Genomic DNA, 21,808 nt, shown 5'->3' with positions numbered 1-21,808 from the left:
CATTTGATACATGTGGCTTGGTGGAAAACAACGTGTTGGAATTCCCATCTGTTTCTTAGATCGTAAGCACTCAGAGAATTTGCCTGCAGCATTGCTTTGGGTTAATCTTTAAGGAACTAAAACAAGCCCTTCCTGTGTGTCAGATTTCTGTGGAAGAAAAACTTCCAAAATAGGTGGTTTGCTTTTTAATTGCTGTAAAGAAAAAGGATGTGTTATTGATTAAGAAGTTGGAAAAGATTGCAGAAGAAAAGCATAACATAAGAAAATACAAGCTTTAAATATGTTTATATTAGTTTCCTGCTCTAATTGTGCGTGGTGAGGTAGTTACTACCTAGGAATTTCTCTGAGGCAGGTGCCAGAGATGCCAAGTCCAGAGTGGTTTTCTATTCTTTGATTTTTTTTTTTGTTCTTCCTCACATTCAGAGCTTGTTTCTTTTTTTTTCCCCTTCTCCTTTTCTTGCTGACTCTGAATGAAATTTCAGATTGCATCTCAGCAACTCTGTAGCTTCTTTGCTAACATAGGGGACCTCTCTTGTGGCATAACCTTGATTTAGTTGCTCTGGAGTCTGTCAGAGTGCTAATTCCCCTTTAAACTTCATTCATAATGGGGTTCATAGATCTCTGATTCTATGAACCTTGTCCTTGCTTGCTCTGTCTTATGAAATCAATTGACTGCATTCATCAGCTTTAGTGTTACCATGTTTTTTAGGATAGTTTGACTCACAGGACTCCTTCAGAGTCTTGCCCTGTATTCATTATGTATGCAGTCTTTTGAGATAAAGGTTGTATTCCTGCTGGAGTTTATCTTCTTTGGTGCTCTATATAAGAGGTGAAAAGAAAGATACCTGATGAAAATAACAACAGCTTCTGCAGCCTGAGAAAAGTTATACCTTCTTTTCTTCTGGACAGCTGGTGGAGCTAGCTGAGGTCCTTCATTCTTTTATTTCTGGGTGATGAGAGCTGACAGCAGTGGTGTGGGAGATGCCACATGTCAATAGGATAAGCAGATTGCTGGAATTTGTCAGCTGGAAGTGTGGGAAAAGGCTTTCAGCTGCTTTGCTTCCAGCTTTATCAGGAAAACCATTATACAAACAGAGAAATAAGCTGGAAAATTGAATGGGTATTTTGCTTCTCTAACTTACCTTGCTCTTCATAGTGAAAAGGGATAACACCCAGAAACCCACATACTGTAGTAAGTATTTATCAAGGAGTATGGGGAACCAGTTAAATCTAGTGTTGTGTTCAAGTGTGAGCACCTTATCTAGAGAGGTGTGTGTTGAATTCCTGACCATGTAGTGTTCATTACATGCTCAGCTGCTTTATTAGAAGTAATTGGATAATGTGCATTTTATAACCCCCACTGGAGGCCATGAGATTTATGTTCTACTAGCGCTAACTTTAATAAGCTAATAACACTAACCAATTATGTAGTTGCAGTTCTGTGACACCTCCTGAGAAACATAATCATTGTGGTACGAAATGAATTAAGAGCATAGGTTAAATGTTAACCATTTTTTTTAGTTTTAGATATATGCTTGCAGACAAAAATTGGTAGTCAGCTAGCTGTTGTTAGGACTTTTTGTGAAGCACTGTTAGTATTTGAGTGTGTAAACCTGAAACACCCCAGTGTGAAGATGTTGCCTTACTTTTTTTTTTTGTCCTGTATTTAATTATTCAGCAATAAAAATGTAGCATAGTTTATTTTAAAGTCCACAGGTATGTATACAACAATGTAAAGAAAGGAGTTTTTCATGTGTTACCAGAACAGCTTCTACCTGTTGTATGGGTGAGAAAGTAAGTTGCATGCTCGTGTCCCAGGTTTTGAACTTGGGTACATCATTTGAATTCTGAAGTCAATGAGGAGAGTAGAAGTGAAGGGTGGGGGTTTTTTTTGTTTTTTTATTTTAGGGTTTTTTTTGGTTTTACTTTTGAAGCATTCAGCTCTCTGTCTCCCTGAAATAGTTAGCTCTCCTGTGCCTGGGTCTCCATGTACTTTTTCCTTAGCGTATAAAATATATGTGACTTCTTTTTTCTGTGGAGTGGTAGCAGTGCCCTGAATAGATTAGAAAGAGACGAGACCAGCAGAGGAGGCTCATTGTAAGAACATGAAGCTAAGAGGAATTTTTGCTTCAATATGTAAATTTTGTTCCCAAATAGAGTGATGGCTTGTCCTGATTTCCCTCTGCTCAATATTAAATATGCATTTACAATTGGAAAGTAGTAATAGAAAATTTTTCATCACTTTCAGCTGATTTTATTTCAGTTCAGTCACTGGAGCAAAGGAGAAGAGATGTAACAGCTAGTTTTATGCATGCTAATGACAAATGCTCTGCAGATCTTTACATAAACTGCGACAGTTCAACTCTCCAGCAGCATTTCTTCTCTGCTCTGTTTTCCCTGATTAGCATAGAAGTCTTTGAGACTCCTGAGTTTGAATACAGTACTTCTCTGTTTAGTTTAAGAGAGTGAGAGCGACTAAGCAATACAGAGTGAGGTAGGTCACCACGTGAGATTTTTATAGCTGCAAAGCAGATATAAGGGAGTTGAACATTTGACTTCCATTGAAACTAAAAGCAGAATCTTTCAAAATACCTGCCATAAGGTGTAAGGAAACTCTTGAAATTTCCAAGCTACAATTAATAGGATGATAACTGTCTCTTGGGTTTTTTTCCTGTAACTTTTACTTAAAGTTAACAGTCCTATTAGGACCATCAACCAGATTTTAAGTTTCTTTTTAGGTTTTACTTTATTGCTGTGTTTAAAAAAATATTTTTTTTTTCTGTATATGAGCTAAAGATGTTACAGTTCAGTCTTGCTTATGAAAACTCAAGCACATATATGAAGCTGTGCAATTACTGATTTTTTCTCCATTTTAAAAAATAATTGAAATAATATAGGAATTTAATTCTTTTCAAAACATGCACATTAACTAGGTTTTTTATTTACCCCTCAAATATATTCAGTGTGTATTATGACAGGACAAGTTTCTTCCCATATGGTTTGACAATAACCCAGGGTTTTCAGCACTGCCTGTTAGAAAGTGGGTCTGTGTTAATTATCATGTTCACGAAATCGTTGCCTATCACCAAAGACAGCGTGAAAGGGTGCAAGTGTAGTGCAAATTGTGTGCTTGTCCATTTGTGTGCCTGTGAGCGTGACTGATATAAATATGGATAATAATTGGAAAACTAGATTGCTGGATTGTAAAAAAATATGTCCCGTAAAAACATGGAACCTGGACTTTAATCAAGAAATCAATCATCTATTGGTTTCTGGCTACAACTGTCTTCAGGTAAACTAGTATCAATGATCCCCTGGCCCCTGGCATCGGACCTTAATTCACTCGTTTCTTTTGTTAAGATTTGAAAAATTCTCACCGTGTCCCTCTAAGATTCCAAACCTGAATTCCTGGATACAAATAGTAGTAAGTAGAATAAGTAATTCACATGGGATTATTAGCAGGCACAGAAGCGAGTTTTGTTTATGTGCACAGTTGTTGGCCATGCAAAGGTATGTGTCTCCAGAATAAGATATGAAGTATGTGTGTCAAGTTTTTCACTTCTTAAGCAATTGAACCCGGAAGCTCTAGCAATATCTTTTCCCCTTATGCTGTGTGCCTGTGCGAAGATGTGGAAAATGTAAATCAAAATTCCTCTAGAGATTAGAATTTTAAATGCATCCTGCACCATATTCCTAAAGTGGAAAATATATGAAACAAAACTAAGCGACAGAGGCTGACCAAATACAGCGCAGAACACAACAACTAAAATGCCTGTTTGTCATTTAGGATTATCTGGATGAAATAGAAGAAGATATTGATGACATAGGGGCCTCTCGTTATTCAAGGAAACACGGACATTTGACAAGTGGATTATCAACAGTAAGATCTTGAGTAGAAAACATATGCTTTTCTCCTTCCAAAAAAGACCATTGTTCCTCCAAAAAGTTTACCTTCATACCACTTAGCAGCAGATTATCTTTCATCCTACACTTGAGAAACATCCTTTAACATTTAGATAGTTTTTCTATTATGTTTTAATGCTGTTCAAAGCTGAAATGCTGTTCTCTGCAGCGCATGGAAAGAGAAGACCATTTCACACACTCATCAGCACATTTCCTCGCATGCTCAGGTTACTACCAAGCTGACATGTGGAGAAGGCAAACCATAGGTGTTTGCAGTACATGACTGCTCAGCTTTGCAGAGGAGCACTTAATCTTAATTTACTTAAAATTAAGAGATCAAGGCTGTGGTGGGATCTTCCGTCTCAAACCACCCTCTCATTGTTCAGGTTCTTGGGACACAAATACTCGTCTGTGTGTTTGCATACATACCACTTCTGTGGCATCGTTGTCCATCCCCCAACCCAGCTTCTTCCCTTCTTCATGACACGATTGCTATGCCACCCATGTCTAAAAAGTATTTCTCTTTACAGTGAGGAGGGAGGTACTTGGGGATTTTGGTTGGTGGCAACTTTTCTATCTTCTGCAATAATTGTAGTATTTTTCTGTTTTATCCTTTTGTTTCTTGTCATACCCACAAACTATATACTGTAAATCAGATGTTTGAGTCTTGTGGTTGTCTAACTGTTGCAGCTTAATGTTGATTTTAGAAGGATAGCTGCATTTTCAGGTTGTAACAGGTGCTTGAGATGCAACAAGATTGGTAAAACAAGCCTTATGCAGTTCATTACGCAGTCTGTCATTCACTGGGAAAGAGAATGGATGATAAAAGTAGACTTTAACATGTCTAGTTTATGACTACCTGCTGTGTACCTCATTTTTGAGATCTGACATTTAGGGTGTGGACAACCGATAGCATCTTCAGAAAAGTCACGGAGCCCTCTCTGGCCACTCAACAAACTCCAGGTAAAAGATAAGAGAGTTGAAGAGGATGAAGAGAGATGAGTCTGTATGCTAAAAGAGAAGAGAAAATTTGGTCCATGACAGTAACCAATGAACTGTCCTTTCTAGACTGCATCCCCACTAGTCCCCATGCAAGCAGGGACCAGGGAATGCCCACTTAAGTTCTTGATCCCAAAGAGATGGGAGTTGTCTGAATCCAAGCTTGGCTTACCTGGGGAGGGGAAAGGGCTGAGAAAACTGTTGTCAGAGCATTTTAGATCTGGCCGTGTCCAGACCCTTTTCCCTTCGAATTTGTGTAGTTCACAGAAACTGACACAACAGAGATGTGTGGCACTTCACACCAAACCACACTTGAGCAAATGTAGCCTGTTGACATTGGTCTAATTAGACCCACTTACCCGACGTTGACTATGACTCATTGTCTCCAATGCTTGCTGGACCCATGGATTTTATAGACAGAATTCTTTTTATTTCCTCAATAGTGATATGAGGGTTGCAGGTGCTTAAGTGCTTTCTCTGTTTAGGCTGCTAATTGAGGAACTGCATTTAGAGAGCCTTCCCTCTGTGTACTGTACGCAGCACTATGTCTGTGCATTGGATTTTGTCCTTTGCTGTAGATTTCCCTTTGACCTTTTTCTTAAGCAGAGCACAGCTTTTCCACTGCTGTAGGTCTGAGATAATCTCACATCTCAATGCTCTCGTTTCTCTGTATTCACCATGACATGATTTTTAATGTCACTGCAATACTGTGTCAATGTCGAAGTTGCAAATGGCAAGCTGCTTCTCCCTGCAAGAGCAGGTCAATTTTACAGGTTCTTTTTTATTCCCCTTAAGTGTGTGTTACTAGTTACTAACATCCCCCTTCTCTCTTTATTTTTGCCTTTACTCTGCTTGTTGTAAGCCTTTGAGCCTTCTGTGCTGTACAGATTTTTGTCATGTACTTACCTGTCAAATGACTGTGTACTGTTAAGTTACGTGGAAATAATGTTATTAATGAACAGTGGGCTCTAACTGCATGGTTGTTTCTTTGTTTTTTCTTTCTTTTTTCAAATATGAGAATTTAAAGTACAGTATGGATACTCTGACAATGAGCATTTGAGGTAAAGAAAGAAATATCTCAAAGGGTAAAGATACTTGAAATCTACCTGTACCATGAGTGAGCAAAAATGGAAAAGGAAAGTGACATTGAACAGGAATTGTATCTCAGCATTAGGGTATTTTTTGTGTTTTCCCAAAGCTAATACACAAACTGTGTATTTAGTTTTCCCTGCATCCTTCACCAGTTCCTCTCCTAAACACTTTTAATATGGTGTTGTCAAGACCCATAACATCAGTAGGACTGAATTGTTCCAGTGCCTTACTGCAGCGATAAGATATGATGCAAAACAAATATAGTTCTTAGTGACGTACTAAAATAAGTCTCTGCATCCTCCATATATGGTGGTTGTTCACTACTTATGAAACTGGAAAATGGGTAGATTTCTTAAGGACATTACATTTAGCGTATGTGATGTCCAGTGTAAATGCCACAGAACAGAGTCTGTGGGGAAAAAAGTTGGTGTGAGTTGCTAATTCTCCAGTAATTTTAACTAGTCCTGTTCATGGAATTTCAGGCGATTGTACAAAGGAATAAAAGGACAAGGATTTTTCTTTTTTTTTAAATGAAGGATAAAGAAGGCCAGCAGAATTACAGACCACCCATTTTTTGCCATTTATTATTCCTACGTGATGTATAAAATTAACTTTATGGATGATTGCTTTTTCTGTTTTTTCATGTCTGTTGCTGTTTACTGTATTGACACAGGCCTGCTTACTCCTCCAGCTTTCTTTGGTGCAGGGCCCTTAGGCAAGGTGCTTGAAGAGCTGAGTTTTGCCATAGACCAATTATTTTTGTGTGGCTCTTCCCCTTGACTGTGCTCTTGCTTCCTCCTGATAAGGAAGGAAGGAAGTAGATTGAGATGTAGTTTCCCTTGAGGTCATTGGTGAGATTTCCAGATACTGCTCTAGCAAGCAGAGGGGGGAACATGTTTCCCCAGATATTCTATTACTGTATTTTTTCCCAGAGAGTGACATGTTTAAACATTTGTGTGTGTTTTTATCTATTCTTATCCACAAAGAAACTGCCATTTCTTACAAAGGCGCCAATCCTGCAAATATTTGAATGCTTAGCTTTTGACTAGCTTAAGTGAGGATTGACTTCATGCAGATGTAAATGAGGACAAATCCAAATACAATCCAATGCAAATCCAGATCTGCTGAATTGGTGTTCTAAAATGTAATGTGTTTATTTTGATACAGCAGATACTTCATTACTATTTAATTACCTTGAGCCGTGTGTCCTTCAATACTTGAAGTATATGGAAAACACTTAGCATTTCTCTGATTTGGTGATACCTTTTTCTTTCTTTCCCGATATGGCTTTGCAGTACAAACTTCCTTTACCTGTCTATGTAGGTAAAGCTTTATCACTGAACTTATTCTTTCTTATTGCAGCTATCTAATGCTCTTTTATCTTGATCTTTTGCACTGCCTTCTTTAAAGAACTCCCCAGAAGGCTCTGACAGAAAATGGACGTATTTAAATGTGCCTGAAACAGACGGTGATACTGTGAGTTCTCCTGAATCCTCGGCTTAAGCTTACTTTTAAGATTTCTCTCTGTTTTCTCCCTTTTTGTTGAAGACTGTGCCTGTGTATCTTGCAAGGTTCCTATGTGTTAGCATTTAGGTGGTTATATATGTTTTTGAGCAATCTTGCTCAATGACTCAAAAGAAAACATGCAAGATTTCTGGAATGCCTCTAGTCTGGCAGTGTGCATGTTGCTCTGGTTTTCTTTTTAAATATTTAGTTCTTTCCTAATTGTAATCTTTGGAAGAGGAAATCCTCATAGCAATACTCTGCATGGTATGAGTGCTAAAAAGAGATTGAGGGGTGATATATTACGTTGCAGTGGAAAATTTTGTGGGAATATTGCTAAAAGTTTTTGGCTTTAGGAAAATATCAGAAATGGTGGGTAGTGAATTTTGCCCATTCTTTTAGAATTGCTAATGAGAGGTGAGTGTCACTTTAAACAAACATGGATTTATACCATCTCCATTATGGGAAGCATCCTTACAACTTTTTCTAATGGTTCTGTCAGCGGTTGTTTTATGAGACTCAGTAAAAATTAAGTGAACATCTGAGCCACAGAGGTGATTATTTTTCTGCTTGGAACTTACTTCAGCATACAATTTATGTAGCCTGTCTGGTCTTCAGTTCATGCATGAATTAAATGGTGGTAATTTAGCTTTAGTCTTGTTTATAAATAGGTTTGAGTCCTGCATGGAAAAAACATTAACTGTCTAGACATTTAAGCTATTATTAATTGTAGTTCTTATTCCCTTTTACATCAAATGGTGGTATTTCTGTTCTACGATATATCTATTTTCATAGCAAGTCCTAACAAGCATGACAATATTGCAAGGCTTGTAGCTGTATGAAAAAAGCAGATTCTGGAAAAGAGTAATTTGTTTAAACCTCTAGGTCCTTTTTCTCTCCCCCTCCAGACTAGCATTAACAGCATGCTGAGTGTATATAGTGAAACTGGTGACTATGGCAACGTGAAGGTCAGTGGTGAAATCCTTCTCAACATCAACTACAGCTACAAAACAGGTGCCCTGAACATCTTGGTGAAAAGTTGCAGAAACTTGGCCGTTGCAGATGAGAAGAAGCAAAGGACTGATCCGTAAGCACAGAGAAGAATTCCCATTTAGGCTCTGCTAGGGGTGTCCTCCACCACATCACGTGCTGTAGTCAGTGACGTAGCCTGGGGTTGTGATATGAGCCTGAGAACTCATAGGATCCAGTTGCTACGAGCTAGCATTCTGACAATGGTTGATTTTTGATTCCCTGTGGGAAGTGCATTCTCAATACGTTTATTAGGGCAACATGTGCCTGTTCTGGGGAAACAATAAGATTACTTAAATTATCAACCTGTTTGATAGTAAAAGGGCAAAAAATATGAAGGAATAGGGAGGCTGAATTGATTTCTTGCTTCTAGAATTGAAACTAAAGTATATGAGAGGAGTGATATCTTGGAGGGAGAGAGGGATAGAGATAACTTTGGTTTCACACATCCATAGATTCACTTTGTAAGGACCATGTTTTCTGAGCTTCTCATTGTAGTTTACAGTATAATATGTAAATTCTCTCATCAGGAAGTAATGATTAGTGTCTCTAATCACATGTAATCCCATTGTATGTGAGGTATGATGTTTTTCGTTCTCTTCTGTTTTTAGTGTGTGTGTTGTCATATGTAACCAGTCAGTAATCGTATACTAGAAAAGGGAAAGCTTTCTGCGTTTCTGACAATGAGTAAATTAATTTAGCTCTGTCTTTTGTTATTCTGATCCTACCTGACTAACATTGCTATGTTTGTAGATAAAGACCATACCTTTCCATGTTTCACATATTCTCTGTTACACGTGTACATTGTTTAGACTGCAAAAGTTAGTTTCCTTGTATGTGTTGCTGATGCAGCAACGTCAGGTCTGTGCTCAAACTGGTCATTTTTATTCCTGGCTAATAATTTACTACTTGATCTGCAGATATGTCAAAGCATACCTTCTGCCTGATAAGTCCCGACAAAGTAAACGCAAGACCAAAATTAAAAGTAACAGCACCAATCCAGAATTTAATGAAACGCTGAAGGTGAGAACACTGTCTCTCTCTCAGGCTGTGATGAATGTTCCGCTTGTGCTCACAGGCATTTTCTATATGTGTTCCAGTATGGGGATTAGAATTTGGAAGAGATACCTCAAAAGGGAAGGTATTTAAGCAAAAACTTCTGGTAATACTATGAGTTGTAATTTCTGGCTGTCAGCATTAAGGAAGTGTTTTTGTTTGGTTCTCCCATTTACTGGTAAAACTTCTATTAGTTTCCATAGATCTCTTTCAAAACTGTTGATGTTCCCATCTAACCTGAGCTCGAAGTTGTTAAAAGCACCTTAAAGATTTTGTATGCCCTAAGTTAGCAACTGATGCTGAAGTAGAGCTAGCTTAAAGCGTCTCGTCTAACTGATTTCGAAGAGAAAATAACCTTCTGCAGTAAGATCTGAATTTCTCTGGAGGCTTTAATTTATTTTTAAAGCAGAACTGACTTTGATAAGAAAATGCCAACAATGGCTTCACTACCTGCTGTCCTAAAAAGCTGTGAAGTTCATTTTCTGGTGCAAAAGACAATGACATTACTTCCTTGAGGACTGGTGGAGCACTAGGCCCAGGCTCTTTCCTTCCTTGCATTTTACCCATGTGCACTACAGAGGCTGAACTATTTTGAGCTCCTCACAAGCTGCTTATTCACCTCCTTGGCTCTGTGGTGCCGGTGGGAATGGCAGAGTTGCTGCCCAGTTCACTGCCTGTTTGACATCTGGACCGCAAGGCTCCTGGTGATTCCCCTTCTTGTCAGTTGATGAGAGTTATCCCAGCTGGCTGTCATGAGGCCAGAAACTCTTTTTAGTTTCTCCTGAAGTATGTTTTTTTGTAATCTGAGTGATGTTTTAAATAAGTTGCTTATAATAGAGGCTGATAGATGTTCCCTGGCCAGTATACTTGGCTTAACCTGGCTACAAAACCATTTTGCAGACTTATACACACTTGGTCTGGCCAGACTGCTTGCCAAGGGAGAGTCTGTTGTCTAGCCTCATTTTTAAATGGTTTATAGTAAAGTTAAGACTTGCTTAAACTGGGGAAAAAAGGTATTAGACTCTGTTTAGCAAGGAACACAGCACTAAACGTGTTTGTTGGTAGGGAACTTGGTGAGGATAGGACCTAGCAGCTTGTTAAAAATACGCATTGCAACACAGAGGGTTTACTTGAATTGTGGGTAGGTAAGCAAGAGGTATATCTGTTCATCCTAGCTGTAACTAATGTTAAAAAAGAAAAGAAAAATAATTAAAACTGTCTGTATTTTCCCTCTTTGACCTGTATTCCATTGTTGCCAAATATGACATCTGTCACAGTGGAACTGTTGGCATCTGAGATTAAGCATTGTAGACATACCTATACATGAATAGCCTTATTGGGTGGCTCGCAAACCGACTTGACTTTTCAGCTTTTGGAGAACATGTGTCCATGTCCAGATGTTGTTCCTGATGCAAAAAAGAAGGCGTCTGGGCCTCTTCAGCTAACACTAGGAGAAGGGTGAATTTCAGGGGATTAATGGGCCTTTTGCTAAAAGCAGAGTGTGCAGAGCTAGAATTCCAGATGTTTATAATTTTCTGTGTATTTATTTGCTAGAATATAGTGTTTCTTCAGAGGAGTTTTTTTATAGCTTTCAAAACCAACAATGGTTACTAAGACTGATACGCTTGGTGCATGCTTTGCAGATGCAGTTTTACTTGTTTTCGGAACAATTTTTCATAAGTTAGATACAATTGAAAAGGAGCAGACACTATTTCTACAAAGTAGTGTACAGAAGACTCTCTTTAGGGATGAAAGAACTAGTGGGGTTTCCTTAGTTCTAAACTTTGATGTTTATCTGCTTCTTTTACATAAACTTATACGGAATTAATAGGATCATTGTTTTAAGCATCATAATGTACTTCATAGTCATAAATACCCAGTAAATAATACAGAAAAAACACAATCATGATAGTAATATTAATTACCATTGTATGCATACTGCAAAGAAAAGAGTTAGATTTAACATTAACATTATGAGCTTTCTGGCTAGATCAATCTTGTTTGCAAAGAAAAAAAATATCTCTTTCATGTTTCATTTGTGAGCGGCTGTGGGCTTCATGAAATTGAGCTGGAGCTGTAAAAGGCTCTGTGGAAACTATTATTTCTGCTTATTCTGAGAGTTTCTTTTTCTCTTTTTCTGTTGGTAGTATGTCATCAGTCACACTCAGCTAGAAACCAGGACCCTGCAGCTTTCTGTCTGGCACTATGACAGATTTGGACGCAACAGCTTCCTTGGGGAGGTGGAAATTCCATTCGATTCCTGGAACTTTGAAAATCAGGGCGATGAGTGGTTTGTGCTCCAGCCCAAGGTAAGGTTTTCCAATGGCCAATGAGAGTGCCACAAAGCAAATTTAGCAAGGCTTAGTTGATTTTCCTTTGGAATGTGTTTATAAAACAGGATTTTATGAGTGTCTAATATGGCAATAAAAATAATATCTTTGTTCTTTATTCAATCAAAACATACTGGTTTTAAAGTCTTCATGAAAACTTTACATGTGATTGGCTACTTTAAAAAAAAAAAACCAACAAAACTCCCATCTTTTAAATCAACTATAAGTTCATCTTATAACAAACTGTAATGGAGAAATGACCTAGGAAAGAAATTGTTTTTTAAAAATAGCACATAAAACAAAGGACTTTTCTACCACTCCCCTCTACCCAACCCTCAACAGTTTATTAAAGAAATAGACCTTTTATTTTTCAGTTCAAAGTGCTTTACACCTTTCAGCTGTGACAAAATGACTTCTTAATCTCTTATTCACCTTAACTAGGAAGGTACAAGATGAGGCTTTTCAGCAGGCAAATCAATTGGTCTGTGAAACAGGACTTGCATTGTACTTAGCTAAGGGTAGGATGACTTCTGTCTCTAGGGCACCCCCTGCTTTGGCAAGGCAAAAGTGTTTATTTTTGGAAGAGATTCAAAGAGCTATTTTAAGTTAGAGGATTAAAGGCTTCTGCCTTGCTTGCTCCTGCAGCAGCCAGAATCCTCAGGAATTCCAGTGGTTTAGATTGCCATTTTAGAAAGTGTATTTTTCTTGTTGAGGAAAAATCCAAGGTTGTACTGCAAATGATGTGGAGATTGACTCAGATGACTTGTTTGCTCTGTGTTCATTATATTTAAGGAAATAGTGTTACATTTGGGGTTTCAGGAGGGTGTGTTTGATTTGTGCCTTTCTCTCAGGTGGGAGATGGATCTGATTGCTGTATAATTAATTTCTAGGTATAGCCCTTTGTAAGGCTTACATCTGAACTGTCACAAATTCATATTTTACTAAATAATTTGCCCAAAGATACATAAGGAAATTGGTTTCTGCATTGAACACTTGCACACCTCACACTTTATAAGTGGCAAGGAAGATCATTCCCAGTTTCCTAGTTCAGCTTTGTTAATAAGGGTGACCACCAACTCTTCCTTCATGGTCCAGACAAATTGAGACCAGGAGGAGAAAGCGGCTAATGATGGCAAACATGTTTCAGTCAGCACTGTGTGCAGGACAGGATTATACCATCCTCCTCACAGGCTTGCTTCCTGTGAGTTACTTTTGTTGGGTCTGCTCCTGAAGTAGAAGAAATGTCTACTACATCTCTGTCATAGCTCTGGCTAGTGTCAAATGTTGCTCTTTTTTAGTGCGCACTGGTCTACAGCAATTAGGCAGACATCTAGTATTTGTTTTGCTTGAGGTTTGTACACAATGTTGGTCTGAAATTGAGCTTCTTATCATGCAGTAGTCTCTTTGTCATCTCATTTCAGTCTTCGGAGATTTGTGTGTGTATGAGTGGTTTCTTTTAATCCTAAAGGGGCAGGGGGCAGAAAGACAGTCATGAAGCTCTCCTCAGGAAAAAAGTAATGAGGCGCTAAGCACTTCAGCCATTCCAGCTGGAAGGTGTTCGCTGATTATTTCCAAACCCATTAAAAGGATTTTTAAATGAGTTCTTTTTTACCAAAGAAAACAAACACAGAATTGGTCTTGTCTGCCTCCTAAGTTGTTATAACTAATGTTTTTAAACTTAAAATGTTTCTAAGATTTTTGATCAGTGAAGATATTTTTTTTAATGTCAATTATTACTTTTGGAATTAAAAAACCCCACAGGTTAATACACCTGCAAATTACATGCTGTTCTCCCATATGAACTGACCGATTGAGACAAGAATGGCAGTGAAACATTTCCCAGGTTTTATTACAGCGCTTTATTTGTTCTATCATGAATCATTTAGCTGCTTTAGTGAGAAGGTTGGAGACTTTAAGACCTGTTTCTTCTATGAGCATTGAATACCTGTTTTCAAGAGGAGTGTGGTTAAATCAGAAAAAGAAGAGAAAATAGTTCTGTAGTTAAAGCGGGGGCAGAGTCTAGAGCCACGTTATACGTGGGTTTGGGGGGCAGGTTGACAAGTTGTTCTTGACGTAAGAACTTATACCATCACTTGTCTACCAGTAGAAAAGAAAAAAATAATCCATACTGCCTTTATGGGAAACTTGATCCTAAACTTGCATAGTTTAGACCATAAGTGAGCTGCCTGACTGGCAAGAATTAGATGTGCAAATTATTCCACAGCCATTTACTACAGGTCTTCTTTTGTCTTCTGTTGTAGCAACTGGCATCAGACACTGGTGGTGACAGGACCATTTTTGTCAGTCAGTGCAGGAATGCCTGTGATGCTGTAAAAGTGCTTCAAAGTCACAAAAGGGCTATGTTGTTATCACTAAAATTGCTTTGTTACCTCTCCCACCCTTGTGTACAGACTTAGCCCCACTAAATATGGTTAGTGCCTTAGCCTGGAGGCTGTGATATGAAGGCAGTGCTGACTCTGTGCATATCACTGTATATATTTCTGGTGGAGTTTTTTTTCGTTCTCTTTTCTCTTGATAATAGAATTTTGACTTTCCTGGGGAGTCAGGAAACAAGCTGAATGCATCTCAGAGAAATACTGTCACAGATCAGACATTTGTCTATAAGCAGGTCTTTAAAGGCTTGTGTGGTGCTTTGGTGTGTGTCTCTCAGCACTTGAGGATCCTCTCTCTTTATGGATGTGCTTTGTCCCTATTAAGAGATCAGGAAGATTTGTTTATTTGTATCCAAACCTAAGCACAGAAGCATGCACAGAAATGTGAGCATCTGAGTAGTCCCACCTCTATTAGTGGACATCATTGAGCAAGATTAGCGTATGCCCGCGTTTTTCATAGACCTGATCTCTAATGTAAATGTACAAGACTTCTCTTTTCACTGCACTTTATTTTTCTAGAAATCAGTTTGAACTGGCATAACATGTTCTCTCTGTGTTGCATCTATTGTTTGTAAAATGTAGTTTCCAACTTCTTACAATGTGAATGGAAGTTCAGCACACATCAGTGAAGGCCTAATGTTCTTTGAACAAGGATGCTCTGAAAAGCACTGAATGCGTTCTTTCTGGGCAAGATTCAAACATTTATAAAACAAAAAGATGCAGAAATAGTAGCTGTATAGAAAAAGGAAAAGGACTCTGGGAATAACAGTTTTCAAGAAGTTTTTTGTATTTCGGAGTTACACTCTGCTGACTTCTCTCGTCTTCATTCCCCACACCTCTATACCAAGAGTGACTCAGGAGTGACTCCTCTAAAATACATGAAACCAATTACAGTTTAAAATCCTGATTGGGGGAAATAAGGGCTGAATGTTAGCTTAAATTAACTACAGTTTATATGTCCAGAAATAAGTTTGAGGGGTTTTTCTGTTTGTTTGCTTCATTTGTTCATGCTAGATACCTCTCTCCTCTGTATGTTCGCTGAACAGTGTCTAATGCTGCGTGGCTTTATTCTTCTGAGAGCTTGCATTCGCCAGGTCATAAAGTTTTCTAAAATGTGATTGCATTTAATCTGGAATGTCTAATTATCTGAAAGTGGGCTGATATGTCTTCATATGTTTAAGAAGTGTTTCAAACACTATATTGGTACAACGAAATTAAAATCAAAAGGAGAAGGTGAATGATTAACCTTAGCTGGATTTTTGGTTTCTTCGTTTGTTTTTTTCTTTTCAGGTGGAGGTTGTGACGGATGTTGGACTTCAATATAAAGGAGAACTGACAGTTGTTTTACGTTACATTCCCCCAGACAGAAACCTAATGCTTCCTCTAGGGCAGTTTCAAGGTAAAACAAACATAGTAGCATATGATAACATCCCTCTGAGTATTAAAAAATCCTCACCTAGGGTGAAGTAATGGCATTAGTGAAGAATGAAATCATACTTAAATATGCTAGTTGTCTTTATCTGTGGAAATTTTGAACCCTGAATATGTTTGTTCTGCTCTGTCCTTTTCTCTTACATTGAACTTAAGGAGAGAGAAGGGAAGAGGAGTGTGTGGTCAAGTGTTGATGCATAGATGTGACATAATTAAAAAAAAATTCAGACATTAGATAACATGATCAAGGGCAGCAACATGGAAATAAGTTGTCTACATGATAGTCTGTAGGTTCTTTGTTCAGCTAGTTATATACAGTGTATAGCTGATCAGAGTAATAGACTTCACTTAGTTCTTCATGCATAATTGTCCTTAAGCTTGCCTGTCTCCTCATTTTCACTCTTTTTTTTCCACACTGCTTTACCTCTGCTCAGTTTTACTATATTACTGCTGTAATTCAGTCCTGTAAAATACGATTTGAATTCCTTTGAGTAAGCCATGATTTTCATCAGCAGTGAACAGGGGACAATAGTTACTAACTCTTTGCATTGTAGTAGCATGAGGAACAGCAATCATCTGAAGTGAAAGCAATCACTGGGTAGCACCTGGTACATGGATATACCAGACACAGGTATATCACTGTCTTAGTGACAGTATTGCTTGTTAGCATTAGGATTTGATAGATATATTAGACTTCTTTCTTTTTCTTTCTTTTTTTGACAGTTGAAATTCCCTCTGCTAGCAGTAATTCCAAGGTTTTCTCTCTTAAAAGTTAGTTGTTGTCTGAAAAGTCCAGATATATCTGCATTTTTTAAAATTAGTACATTTTAACATCACCCCAATCTTTTTTTCTGATTTTTTCAGCCTGAACCAGTGTGTATGATCCCTGCTGATAGGCCTCTTAGAATCTGCAGCAGCAGCAAGTACACGTGTCCTCATGCTGCTATCCGAAAGCACTAGTGTGTCAGTGAGCACTAGGTCCTTTGTCATGGTCTCTGCGGAGCAGCACATCCTTACACATGGAATACGTTCAGTGTATTTCTGCATTTTAAGCTTTGAGGCAGGGCTTTTACACCTTGTTTGTGGTGTAGAGCTTCCTTAATATCAGTGGTGGAAGTGGATTCTGAAAAGAGGGTAGGATTTACAGAACATGCAGTGATTTGTGTTCAGCCTAGTAATCCACAAATACTAATATTTGGACAGGACTTCAGATAGGGCACCCTGTTGTGTCCAGCAAGGACTAGCTAGTTACATGCTCAAGTTCTTTATCATATATAGAGTGATATATCTGGCCCTGCCTTATTAGTTTCTCTACCCATAGAGAATCAGAATCTCCTCATAAGGAATACTTTAATCCCATTGCAGTAAATGATTTTTAAAAATCTAGCCAAGACAATTTACATTTTCAAAGCAGTCTTGCAGTGTGTATGTAAATTCTGATGATGATGTTGCAACTCTGTTCTATGTATAGGAAAGAAGAGCTTTAAAAAAGGAAAAAAGGGAGACTCTTACATGCCATCTGGAGGTATACTAGAAGTCCTCATCAAAGAAGCAAAGAATTTAACAGCAGTGAAATCAGGAGGCACATCTGACACTTTCGTGAAAGGGTCTGTGGTTTCTTTCTCACCATTTTTTATGGCTGCACCGAATAGTATTTTGGCTGACCTGATTTTTTTCAATGTATCTGTATGTATGTGTATGGAGTGTCAGTCCTGAAAAGCAACTGGCACCTTGAAATGGTATGCTGAAGAGAACAATGCTGTGGAATAAGGGCAGAGAGGTACGAGTTGTGCCAGTGATTAAATACAGTTGTATTTGAATGCCACTCAGTCAAGAAACAGAACCATTCATACATAAGTATCTGGTGTGCTAATGTGCATGCTGTTACAGAATATAACGTTTGGTAAAAGAAAACACTTCCACTGAGTCGGCAAAGAGAGGTGGGTGAATATTCATCACTCCTGGAGGCAAGAAATTGTAAATTAGGGCACTCACACTGGAGATGATATCTGATCTGATGGTGACATTTACATTTTCAGGAAATTGAAACAGTACCTATTTTTTACTAAGAGGAATAGGCAGACTATGTCCTGAAGAAGCAGCTTGTTTTCAGGAAGATACAAGTCTGTTTGGCTTCCTTGTAAAACTGCAAATAGAGCCTATAAAAGCTGGCATCCTCCATCAAGCTGAGGTTCTTTCTAACGGATGTCATCTGAAACATGCAGAAAGAGAAAATTCATTATGTGTATGAGGAAATTCTGTTTTGATTCAAGTAAATATGCTAAATGAGAAAAGATTTTTCTTTCATACTATAAGTAGTTTTGGGGGTTTTTCCTAGTGCTTAATTGGGAAAGCTCTTTGCATCTAGTGTCAAGGAGCACATTTAAACACTGAGGGTTCCCAAGAAGTCTCTCACTGGACTATTGGTCTGTCATGCATCACGGCCAAATGCATAATCAAGTTGCCATGAACCAGTTGAGGTGCTGCAGTTGTCTGATCTGCACTGTTAGCTTGAGGTCATTTGACATAGATTAGCTCACAGTTAGCCCACTGCAGTAAACTAGCTCATGTTTATTGTCAAGTAAATGCCTGCACAGGAATCCCAATCGCGGTCTAGTGATACAATTTGTTTGTATGTCTGACCCTTTAGTATTTATTTGCAACGACTTAGTTATTCCATCAACTTTGCTGAAGGAGGTGAAGGTACAGACTATGAAAATTTGTAGAGACCTCTGATTTTCAACTAGAGTATTAGGTTCTTTTAGTTTCACTAAAGGAATTCTCCACTAAAAGTAAAATGTGAAGAGCTTGTCAGACTTTACAGCATTTGTGTTTCTGCACTCAACGGGGCTTTAGGCAACTCAAATTAATGATGCTAACCTGCTGAATTTCCTTCCTTATCAGTCACTTCCATTTCTTTTTGGAGGACCTCCTGTCCTTCGAGAGGGACACTGAGCGAGGTGTCTCCAGAAGCCCCTTCTAGCCAACGTTTTTATGATTCTGTCTATATTTAGCCTCACTGTAATAAAAAGTTTGTGGTTAAGACCCAAGACTTGGGGCCAGGAGATCTAATTCCAGTTTCTGCTGGTGATAACTGACATTGTAACTCTAAGAGCAAATGGAACACAAATGCAAAATATGCATTTCAGGTATATGCTTAATTTAATAACAGTGAGGATATGGGGTCCTGATCCCACCTGAGCCTCGACGTGATTGTAATTCCATGTGAATATTATGAGACAACCTGTCTACATATTCAATTTTTATTTTCTGTGTCTTCCAGATACCTGCTCCCAGATGACAGCAAAGCTACAAAACACAAAACTCCCATAATAAAAAAGAGTGTGAACCCCCAGTGGAATCATACCTTTGCTTTCAGTGGCTTGAATTCAAGGGATATACGTAATGTCTGCCTAGAATTGACTGTGTGGGACAAGGAGTCACTCTCCAGTAATATTTTTTTGGGAGGTGTCCGTTTGAGCGCTGGAAATGGTAAGGTCCCATCTGACTCATGATTGCTTTTCTTATTCTGCTTTCCTTCTTTCTCATCCCACATGATTTGTGTACATGAAGGACAGAAATGTTACTGAGTGTATGGAAAGTATACGGGAACTTGGGGAAAATTAAAAGGGAGAGAAGGCAACATGTAATCAGTAGATTATTTAGTTCTTTCCTCCATTGAGTAAGACACAAAAATTTGGTGCCCAGTTGTATTTCTGCACAGTCTAGAAGAACTGGGAATACCTTGGAAGTGTTTCTTAGCATCCTAGTGAGAAGGAGGAGACTACTTTTGTCCAGCAGCAGCCTTTCTGCTGATGATGGTGTGATGTGGAAGAGGTGTGAATCCATTCCTCCTCAGTTAGGAGAAAGTTGCTTGTGGTGCAGAGTGAGGGGAGGTTTATGTGCCTCTGTCCATGTGGTACAAAGGAGTGTAATGACAAACTGGTGCTCTCCAGGAGCTACCTGTTTTCAGTGTAACTCCCTGTACAGGTGGTAGTGTAAAGTGCCTGACATCTTTCTTACACACTGTTGGAGCAAACGAGCAAGGTTATTAAGTAACTGCTTACTAATATGGCAAAATGTCTCATGTTTTTATAATTGCCAGGTGTAAGTAATGGCAAGGAGGTTGACTGGATGGACTCTCAAGGGGAAGAGCAGCACCTCTGGCAGAAGATGATTGACAGTCCGGGAGCTCCTGTGGAGGGGATATTAATGCTGAGATCCAGCATGGGAAAACGTAGACTCTGAAAGACTTTAACTACTGAGGGGTACCACAGGTACTCCTGACTTCAGTGGTGTTCAGGCTCTTGTCACTTTGCCCATTTGGAAGTGGGGAAGGGTTGTACTCTTTGCCTTGGATATTAAGGCTCCGAGTGAGATTTTAATGCATTCTGCACTTTTTAACCCAGGCTTTTTGTATGGATTATGTTTCTCCTGAAGCCAGTGAGAATTTGACTTTGTACAGAGATTGGACTGGCTTTCTTTGTCCCTTCTGGTGACAGGTGCGCAGCTGATGAACACCTCTCCCTGTGGGGGGCATGGAGGCAGCAAATTCTCTAGTTAGTCATTCAGTAAGTAATGCCTGGTTTATGTCTCTCCTTGTGGGTCAAAGATGGCCTAGAAGACAGCAATGATACAGTACAAGCATATTCAGAGTGAATCTGTGCTTGGTATTTGAAAGATAAGAAGCCATAATGTTCTGAAGGATAACAAACAATGTTTCTTTTTCGTGTTTGCTTGTTGGGCTATGCAGGGTGCAGGATGGCAGGCTTGGGACCAAGCAGCCCACCAAGGAAGGCCAATGCACTGTGTTGCATGCTAGAAGTAGGCAGCAGGTGAGCTGGTGTACAGTGCTGGTGTTCTGGCGTTCTCTGGGTTATTTTAATGCAGACTTAGTTCAACGTAATCAAAGAGCGTCCAATGAAAATAAATCTTAACAAATCCACAAAGTTTCCAGAACTACATGGTATTACTGTGTTTTTCATTCAGTTGACAGCTCTAGCCAAGATCTTCTGCTGTCATTGAACAGAGGGAATATGTTCACATGCCTGTCCCCATCTGATATGTCACTGAGATGAGACACATACTGGGTTTGGACATAGCTAGCCAAGACCTTGATTCAACAGATCGTGTAGTAAAGTGACGTGATTAAAGCACATGCCAGAATGATTTGCACAACTGTGGAATTTTCTCTGATTGGGCTGGGATCCCATTCAGGCAGGCCCACGCATGTGAATTATTAACCAGAGTAGGACTCTTTTCTCCTGAACATCCCCCTATCAGTTAACAGTAGATTTAATGATAAAAGTGGGTTTTGGTCAATTCAATCATTAATCTTATTAACTGTGACAATTGTTCAACAGTAATTTTGCCATTTGGTTTCCTAAAGTGATTTTACACCTATTTAGATTCCCCATCCTCTGGGGATTTACACAGGTCATATATAAAGAACATGCTGATTTGAATAGTTGTTGTGGGCTACTCCTACCATAATGAGACAGGATTGTAATCTTTTTTAAGGACAGCACGTGTCTGCTTGCAAGATTGGATAATAATATAATTGCATGGCATGTGATTGCTCAGCGTATAAGACAAAGGAAGATTGGTAAACTGAGTGAACAACATTTCTTCTGAATTTTCCAGAATTAGAACATAGCTTCCTATTTGAACTGGTAAACTCGTCTATAGCTATTCTTACCTTTTTTATTTTTTTCCCCAAGTGTTTTATTTTTGGAAGCAATGTAGTATTAGTACTAAGAAAACAAACTGAAATATATGGAAGCATAATCCTTACATACATTAATGGGAATAAAACGAACATTCAAAGAATGTGTCATTCCCTGTTAGGTCAAAACACCAGTATTCAAAGATTTCTGTGAAGAATAAAGACCATAAAATCTAACTTGTTTGAGAGATACAAATGTCATTCTTCACAATTCAGAAATTGCAAGAAATCTAGATTGAACAACAGAATATGAACTGATAGCTAAGTAAATACAGCTGGAAATTTTGACATGTGTAGCTGTCCTAGTGTACAATTATATACATGTATTTAGAGCTGAATCCAAAACC

The 21,808-nt window shown here is 38.6% G+C and overlaps 1 protein-coding gene across 1 annotated transcript in view; it reads left to right on the top strand.

The window, feature by feature from the left end:
• Positions 1–20,005, top strand: part of SYTL5 (synaptotagmin like 5) — a 60,224-nt gene extending 40,219 nt beyond the window's left edge. Inside the window, exons 9-17 of the mRNA XM_068425512.1 lie at positions 3,788–3,880; positions 7,405–7,470; positions 8,406–8,584; positions 9,447–9,549; positions 11,730–11,891; positions 15,596–15,704; positions 17,208–17,343; positions 19,020–19,228; positions 19,842–20,005. Coding sequence (XP_068281613.1) covers positions 3,788–3,880; positions 7,405–7,470; positions 8,406–8,584; positions 9,447–9,549; positions 11,730–11,891; positions 15,596–15,704; positions 17,208–17,343; positions 19,020–19,228; positions 19,842–19,984 — 1,200 coding nt within the window. The 3' untranslated portion in view covers positions 19,985–20,005. The remainder of the gene's footprint in view (positions 1–3,787; positions 3,881–7,404; positions 7,471–8,405; positions 8,585–9,446; positions 9,550–11,729; positions 11,892–15,595; positions 15,705–17,207; positions 17,344–19,019; positions 19,229–19,841) is intronic.
• Positions 20,006–21,808: the final 1,803 nt, after the last annotated feature.

The sequence above is a fragment of the Nyctibius grandis genome, chromosome 2 (assembly GCF_013368605.1).
Source record: "Nyctibius grandis isolate bNycGra1 chromosome 2, bNycGra1.pri, whole genome shotgun sequence".
NCBI lineage: Eukaryota > Metazoa > Chordata > Aves > Nyctibiiformes > Nyctibiidae > Nyctibius > Nyctibius grandis.
This window is presented reverse-complemented; position numbering and strand designations above follow the sequence as displayed.